Here is an 8,367-nt window from a genome sequence, read left to right as displayed (position 1 = left end):
GATACGAGATTAAGCAATTTTTTTAAAATCTGAGATTATAGATTTTTGTTAACACAAATGGAGCAAAGGGAGTGGGTACATAAAGATGGGTGGCAGGTCAGGTATGATCTAATGGAGTGACAAAACACATTTAAGGAGCTAAATGGCCAACTTCTGGTTCAATTATCTTATGTTCATTTTTATGAGTTTATTTGAAAATAAAACTGTGAAATTACAGCCAATTGTCTTTTATCAACTGGTCGCACAGAGTAAGAACTGTCAAGTTGGTGTGGTTTTTTTTGGGAGGGGTCTATAATCAGGGTGAAAGCATCAAGCAGAGTAACAACAAAATGCAGGGCAGTGTCAGTGGTTGAGAAGAAGCCTCAGGGTCTGGATTTTGGTGGAAGGCGGTTCTAGGCGCCTGACGTCAGGCACGGTATAAATGATACCGCGGTCGCCAGCGCTCCAGCCTTTACTGGAGGAGGCTGAGTTCAAATTTACTCGGGGGAAGAGGGGATCTTCATTTCAAACAAAGAGGTGGAACACAGCCCGTGCAACATTCACCAAAAAAAAATCCCTGTTTTAAAGCAAAACAAAACCCCTGAGATTGAAATAGTGTTAACAAAAGAGCTAACCATGCCAGCTAACGACCCCAGCCACAGTCTGCAGATCCAGTTTGGGCTCATCAACTGCGGCAAGAAATACCTAACGGCTGAAGCCTTTGGCTTCAAGATCAACGCCTCGGCCACCTCCATGAAGAAGAAGCAGATCTGGACGCTGGAGCAGAACGGCGAGGACTCCAACGTGGTGTTCCTGAGGAGCCACCTCGGGCGGTACCTGGCCGCCGATAAGGATGGCAACGTGTGCTGCGAGAGTGAGCAGCCAGCCGCCGACTGCAGGTTCCTCATTGTCGCCCACGACGACGGCCGCTGGTCGCTGCAGTCCGAGCCCCACAAGCGCTACTTCGGCGGCACCGAGGACCGCCTGACCTGTTTCGCCCAGACCATCTCGGTGGCCGAGAAGTGGAGTGTCCACATCGCCATGCACCCGCAGGCCAACCTCTTCAGCGTGACCCGCAAGCGGTACGCGCACCTGAGCGACAAAGACGAGCTGGCCATTGACCGGGACACCCCGTGGGGAGTGGACTCCCTCATCACCCTGGTCTTCCAGGATCAGAAGTACAGCCTCCAGAGCAGCGACAACCGCTTCCTCCGCAACGACGGCCAACTGGTGGAGAAACCCGACCGGGGCACCGGCTACACCCTGGAGTTCAGGTCGGGCAAGGTGGCCTTCCGAGACTGTGAGGGCAGGTACCTGGCTCCCTCCGGCCCCACTGGCACCATGAAAGCTGGCAAAAGCACCAAAGCGGGCAAGGATGAGCTGTTTGTCTTGGAGCAGAGCTACCCACAGGTGGTCCTGAAGGCAGCCAACAGCAGGAACGTTTCCATCCGGCAAGGTAAGGGTTAATGCCGGCACACATTTTTGGTTTATTCTCTTGCCTTAAAAACCATTTTCCATCTCTCCCCTTGATCCACTCCAATACTAGCCACCCCCGTTGTAAATATAGGAGCATACAAAACTGGTTGGGGGAAACTACATCCTATTTATATATAAATAAGATCTGATTACTTTAAGAATTCCATTGACTTCATTCCCTCAATTTCGTCTGCTAGGGAATTGAATATCAGACTTGGAAGATTTTCTCCAATATGGCTCCTATTTTCAGTCCAATCCATTGTTTTCCTATAGGATTTTTTTTCCTTTTGGAAGGCGTGACCCTTGATGAATACTTCACATATCCATCAACCCTTTCCAATCTCTCTTGGTAACGGTATTTAATTACTTTGGGCGGTGTGTCAAAGGTTAACTAGCTCAACCAAGTCCCATCCTGTGGTCTTCCATTTGCAAACCCTTTTGATTAAAACGAGACCACGTATTAAATGTGGGTAACAGTATAACTGGCTGGAATGGGAGAGCCATGAGTCCCAACAGATTTTCCAGATCGTACGTGATGGAAACACGCGGGATATTTCTTTATGGACTGAGAACGCGCAAAAGCTTTTTTAAAAAAAATCACTCCCTCATTGTCTGCAATAACGGTCTTCCATAGCGGTGCTCAATGGCTTTGCTGGTTCATTACATGAATGGTATAATGATTCCTTTGTGCAGTGAACAATCCAAACATTTCCTTACAATACTCTGCCAGTAAGGCTGGTCACCCCTCTCCCAGCCAACACTTCGAAGGTGAGGAGTGCAATTGGTTCGTGTAGTAAAGAGTTTGTGTCCGGTCAAACCAACGACCCACATCCATGACCAAGCTTGGGCTGAATACACTTATAAATAAAAACATCCGCATGCAATTTAATCTTAATTCATCTGCTCTTCTAAGGGAGTTTTTTTTGTGAAAAATGGATAGCGGATATCTCATCTAGCACTTTTATCTTGCGATTAGCTGAAATTTCCCTTCCTCATCTCTTGAGAAGGCGCTAAATAACAATTTAGTTTCAGACACAACAAAGGAAATGTGCTGTGGTTACTGAGAGCGTTTTTAACGCTCAACAAAATAGGGTTCCAGAGCGATGCGATTTATAGGCAATACAGAGAAATAACTCACTTTTTTAAAGGAAGCAGCCGTTATGGTATGAAATATAAGCATTTAAAATCCTTTAGCCCCGCAAAAAGGCTTCAGTGTGATCTCACCCGTGACTGAAGAACAAAACCAGATGTGCTATTTGAGCTCTTAAAGGGGAGACCTTTTCAAAAAGCCTAGGGTCTGCCGACAGAAATATACTTCAGGCGCCTCGACTACTAACTGCTGCAAATGTGTTGCTGGTCAAAGCACAGCAGGTTAGGCAGCATCTTGCCTCGACTACTAAGTCCGGTCAGAACCTTACGTGCAACAATTCACCACAGCATCCAGACCGCGTTGAACTAAAATTGACCAAAGTGTAGCAATGTTACTCGGTGGCTTTATTTTTTAGTTAATATTATTTTTAGTGTGAAGTCATTGAGCATCCAGTTCCTTGATCTCATGGAGGTTTACGACTAAGTTTTCTTAATGAGTTATGCACTATTTTAAAATCTTGTAAGCATCAGGTATTGTAGTGATTTATTGAAAGGTGTACAAGCAGTAAATTAAAATATCACCTGTATTGTATTTGCACTAATAATAAAAACAGTGGACATAGTTTTTATTTGAAGCTCAAGAAAACTAAGACAGCATATTTGGTTCCTTGCAATTGTGTGATCTTCCTTGCTCTGGTTTGATCTGCATAAGCTGCATTTATCTAGCACCTTTTAAGATAGTAAAATGTCCCAAGGTACTGTGGAGCTTTGCTACTGTAGAATCACGCGTCACTTATCGGATAGAACCAATCTATCAACGTAATATCCTCTAGCTTGGACTGACTTCAGCACCTTCATTTTAGGCAAAAAAAAATGTTCCATAAACATAAATTAGTTCAGAAGATTTGTATGGTTCTTATTTTCGTCACTTTTTTTAAAAAAACACATTGGTCTAAAATGTGAGTTTTTTTTTACATCCATAAAGAAGCCCGAAACTGCTTTCATGCTCGTGGTCACAGCTGCCATTTGTCGATGGTAATAATCTCCTCCCTTCACTTGGTTTTTCAAAAAAACCTTTGTTAGGGAGAGGGAATAATAACTGCACAGTCCAGGGAGGTCAGTATTTTTAAAGGAAAATGTTTCCAGTCAGTGCCCAAGCAGCAACATAAAGTGAAGCCAGTTAGCTGGAATTGAGCCCAAAATACTCACTCACTGCACGTGGGGAATTGGCTTCTGACCAGTTTGAAGTGGTCAGCCTTTTGTTTTCAAGGACAACACCTCTTATGCTGAAGAAGGGTCACTGGACCTGAAAAATTAATCTGATTTCTCACCATGATGCAGCCAGACCTGAGCTTTTCCAACAATTTCTGTTTTTTTGATTTCCAGCATCGCCAGTTCTTCTGATTTTTTTTTAAACCTCTGGGGTGGGTACTGTCCAGTGGGTGTCTGCACCTCTCAAATGTTCTGCTTGTTACTGACCCTTTTCTACGAGCTTAATTACGGAAGATTGCTTTCATCAGGAATACAAGTAGCTTATAATTTGTATCCTCCAATCTTTTGGAGTTATAGTTAAGAAAATTATGAGCTATTGATGCACAGCATTCTCTGCTGCATTCCGTAACTTGATGACTGTGCAGTGCACATTGTAACGGTACACAATCTACAGGATATACTGCAGCAAACTGCTAAGTCATTTTTGACAGGGCTTCACAAACTTGTGACCTCGGTTAGATACAAAGGATTAGGACAGTGTACACTGGAATGTCATGTGTCTGTGAGGCACACCCCAATCTGACGAGCATTTATTGCTGCCTCAAAGCCCCAGGCCTCTGTATTCAGCAGCCCTGTAGGAACATCTTTGCCTGGTGGACTGTGGCCAAAAGGCAACCTACACTCCCCTTGTCAAGAACGACTAAGGATGGGCAATAAATGCTGGCTTTGATAGCCATGTGCATATTCCAATGATTGAATTAAAAATGAGTTTTTTAAAATGCTGCTTGTGACTAAGCTAGCCCACAGGTGGATAGATGATGGCAGTGTTCTGAGATGTTTGGTGCAAATGTGGATGTCTGGCAGGGACAAGGTGGAATGTGGCTTATAGTATTTTTTCTGTAGCTGAAAAAAAACTGCCAGGACCATTTAAGTGCCTCAATAGTGACTTGAATGAGGCTCTGCTGAGAAATTGGTCCTGGTGGTATCTAAAGGAGATGGGTTTTTGTTGAGATGAGAAGCATTTCAAAATTGAAGTGTGAAAATATTTTGCTATTTTATAGATAGTGGGAGCATTATTTAACTCTTAGGTAGACTGATCTAATAACTAAAAGATTCAACACTTGATTTGACTGCAGCTTGTTGCAGTTGGGCATTTGGAACATGAGGTAGCAGATGATGCTCGGAGGGGGATGTAGTCTGTGGCCAGTGACCAGCAACTGAGGCCTACCTTGTTGAACTTGGAGGATCACACTTGTTCCCTCCATGAGAGAATGGTCAATTTTTAATGGTTTTAAAAAAGAATCTACTTTCTGACTGGACGCCACTGCACATGAGCAGAGTTTTAATCACAAGTGCAGCCATGCATCCATTAGGATTACTACGTGGCCAGGGGTGTCGTGTGCAAGGGAGGTAGTGGGGAAAGAAAGATGGGACGTGATGCCTCTACAATCTTGCACTGTGTTTTTACTGAACTCTCTAAGAAATGTTTTTGATTTTTCTCTGGTTTCCCTTTTTAGTAGAGAAATTTTCCCAAAACTCAAAACTGGTTGTAAGTGGGAATTTTTTTTATTCCGAACGCTAGGAAGACAGTAAAGGAAATTTCACAGCACAACTGATCAATGACTTACTGGATGTAAAACATAGGTCTCGAAGATAAGGTAAACATAGGTTGGCATTTGTTTCTGTCATTTATTTCCAAATAGAAAACCTTACTCTCTTTTATATTTTAAGCAAGTAGGTTGGCAACAAAGGGATAGAATATAGTTTTTTGGATCCACAAAGCAACTCGTATTCACTTTCTGATGTGAATGTTTACTGTCTCCTTTGTTGAAAGGATGAGTGTGTCACTGGCTGGGCCAATGTTTATTGCCAATCCCTAACTTCCCTTAAGGTCATGGTGCGCTTCTCCTTAAACTGCTGCAGTCCTTGGGATACAGGGACACGTGCCATGCTGTTGGAAGGGATATTTAGGGTTTTGATTATGATATTGAAGGAATGATGAAATAGTACCAAGTGAGGATGGAGTGTGGGTTGGAGGAGAGTTTGCAGCTAATGGTGTTTCTATGCACCTGCTGTTCTTTTTAGGTGGTAGATGTCATCAGTTGGAAGGTGCTGTCTTGTTCTCTGCTGTTTGAAATTGGATTGTGCATTAAAGATGTATGAAGGATGCGAAAATTGTTTCAGACCTGGTACATTAGATGCTGAGAAAAACAGGACAATCCAGAGATGACCATTTTTTGCTTTGTCTCCTTGCACTTGAAACCTAAGCTTTGACACAACTTGCCAATCAAACTTCAATATTCCTCTACATTTGAACCTTGCAGTTTGTGTTGTTCTAAAATAAACCTTGGGTCTTTGAAAATATCCTGGAAACTAACATGACTTCTTAACTTGTACCAAATGTACCTGTACTAAAATGAACATACTAAACCAACTTGGAGTATACCTAGTGCTGCTTTTGTTTGATTCCCAGCATCTACCATTTTCTACCAAGCAAATATCATTGGTCTGAAATATTTTTCTACAACCTCTGATCATTTAAGGGGCCCAGAACTGGACAAGTACACTTCTTGACGTGGCCATACCACAGGGAGATGTTAAGAACTGGTATTATATTTATATTCAATTGCCTTGTAATTTCATTGCACTTAAAGTGAGGATTTTCATTTCATTCCTCCTTTTTTTTTCTCAGTACACTGGTTGTGGACCTTCAATGAAAAAAGCAAGACTTGAGGATGCTGGACATTTGAAACAAAATCGCAAATTTATGGAGAAGCTCAGCACGTCTAGCAGCATCTGTGGAGAGAAAGCAGAGTTAAATGTTCAGAATCCAGTGACTCTGCATTAGAACTGTTAACTAGAAAAAAGTGGTATTGATGCCGAAGCTGAAGTTTGGGATGGAGATGGGGGGGGGGGGGGGGGGGGGGAGGGGGAAACAGGAGAGGGAGGGAAGAGGTGAGCACATAGGTAGAGATGAACTCTGAGAGGGATATGAAAGGGGAAGATAAACGAGATTGAGTAGCAGGTCAGAACTGAAGAGAAGCTGAATAAGTGATCAGTTTTATCCACCCCACACTTGAGTGCTTTTAGCAGTCACCCATTCCCAGGTATTCCTCAATCTATTATCATATTATACAAATTGCATTCAGCGAACCCATCCTCTCTCATGTTACCACTTATTCAGCTTTTCTGAAGAAGGGTCACTATATCTGAAATGTTAACTCTGCTTTCTCTCCACAGATGCTGCCAGACCTGCTAAGTTTCTCCAGCAATGTGTTGGTTTCAGACCTTCAATGTATTGTGATTCACACTAGTCCTTCAGTCCTTGCCTAGTAAATCCATGGTTGGATTTACTCCAGTGCAAGTCTCTCCTTTGAGCCTGAAGGGAGCATTATTAGTTGCCTCATCACCAATGTACTTCCAAATATCCTTTTCAACAGCGTCACCAAACTCAGTGAGCAAAGATTGATTTTTAAGAATTGATGCCAGGCGCCCAGTCCTGGAAGGTTTGGTGTGTTAACAATGACCTTTTGTTCTAAATTAACTTCTTTTGTGGTTAGTGATGTATTCCTTCAGTTCCAATACTTGCTGACACTTTCTTTTAATGTTCTAGTGCTGTCATGCACATACTCAAGTGATTGTGTGCCATTTGTTTTAAAAGGACGGATAGACGTCTGATTGTATTTACCTTTTTAATTTGATTTTTGTTAAACCTTTTTCACTGAAACTTTTGCTTTTATTGTACTTCCTTGTCATTCAATCACTCAGCCAACTGAAGGCCTATTCATACATGCCTTGAACGTTTTTTTGTACCTCAAAGCCTAGTTGAATATCATCTGCAAGTGAACTCTGCCTGATAGGCAAGGAACGCATTATTACATGGCTGTAGCAGCATAGCCATTGTATTTATGTATAATGAAAAATATTCTTATGTTACAATATGAATGGAGTACTTAAGTGACAACTTGCCTGAGGTCATATGGGATACTTTACTGTTTGTTGAAGTGGAGTGCTGGAAATAAAACAGCAGATCAGGCAACATTTGAGGAGCAACAGAGTCAACCTTTCAAGCTTAACCCTTCATCAGGACTAGGGAGAGGCTCCAGGGATGAGAAATACATAGGGGGAGGGGCGGTGGGGCTGGGGAAAGATAGTTGGGCTGGCAAAGGTAAGTGGTGATTGTGACAGGTCAGTGGGAAGTTTGGAACAGATAGTTGGGAAGGAAGATGGACAGGTAGGTTGGTCAAGAGGGTAGTGTTGAGTCAGAGGATTGCATCTGGGATAGGGAGAGGGGAGATTTGGAAGCTGGTTAATTCAGTGTTGAGGCTGTGTGGTCATAGGATCCTGAGGCAGAAGATGAGATATTCCTTCTCTGATTTGTGGCTGGCTTTGTTTAGGCAGTTGGAGGAGGCCCAGAATGGACATGTAATAGGGAGACAGGGAGTTGAATTGGGTGACTACAGGAAGGTGGGGTTGGTTAGTGCACATGGACCAGAGATGTTCCCTGAACTGTTCCACGAGATTGCACTCTGTCTGTCTGATGTAGAGAAGGCCACAATGAGAGCACTGGATGCTGTAAATGAGGATATCATGTCCCCCATATACTTTACT

The 8,367-nt window shown here is 42.9% G+C and overlaps 1 protein-coding gene across 1 annotated transcript in view; it reads left to right on the top strand.

Annotated features, from left to right (window-relative positions):
- The first annotated feature begins 429 nt into the window (after positions 1-429).
- fscn1a (fascin actin-bundling protein 1a) overlaps positions 430-8,367 on the top strand; it is a 45,249-nt gene continuing 37,311 nt past the window's right edge. Inside the window, exon 1 of the mRNA XM_060840840.1 lies at positions 430-1,435. Within this exon, the coding sequence (XP_060696823.1) occupies positions 616-1,435 (820 nt within the window). The 5' untranslated portion in view covers positions 430-615. The remainder of the gene's footprint in view (positions 1,436-8,367) is intronic.

This window comes from Hemiscyllium ocellatum, chromosome 20 (genome assembly GCF_020745735.1).
Source record: "Hemiscyllium ocellatum isolate sHemOce1 chromosome 20, sHemOce1.pat.X.cur, whole genome shotgun sequence".
NCBI classification, from domain to species: Eukaryota; Metazoa; Chordata; class Chondrichthyes; order Orectolobiformes; family Hemiscylliidae; genus Hemiscyllium; species Hemiscyllium ocellatum.
This window is presented reverse-complemented; position numbering and strand designations above follow the sequence as displayed.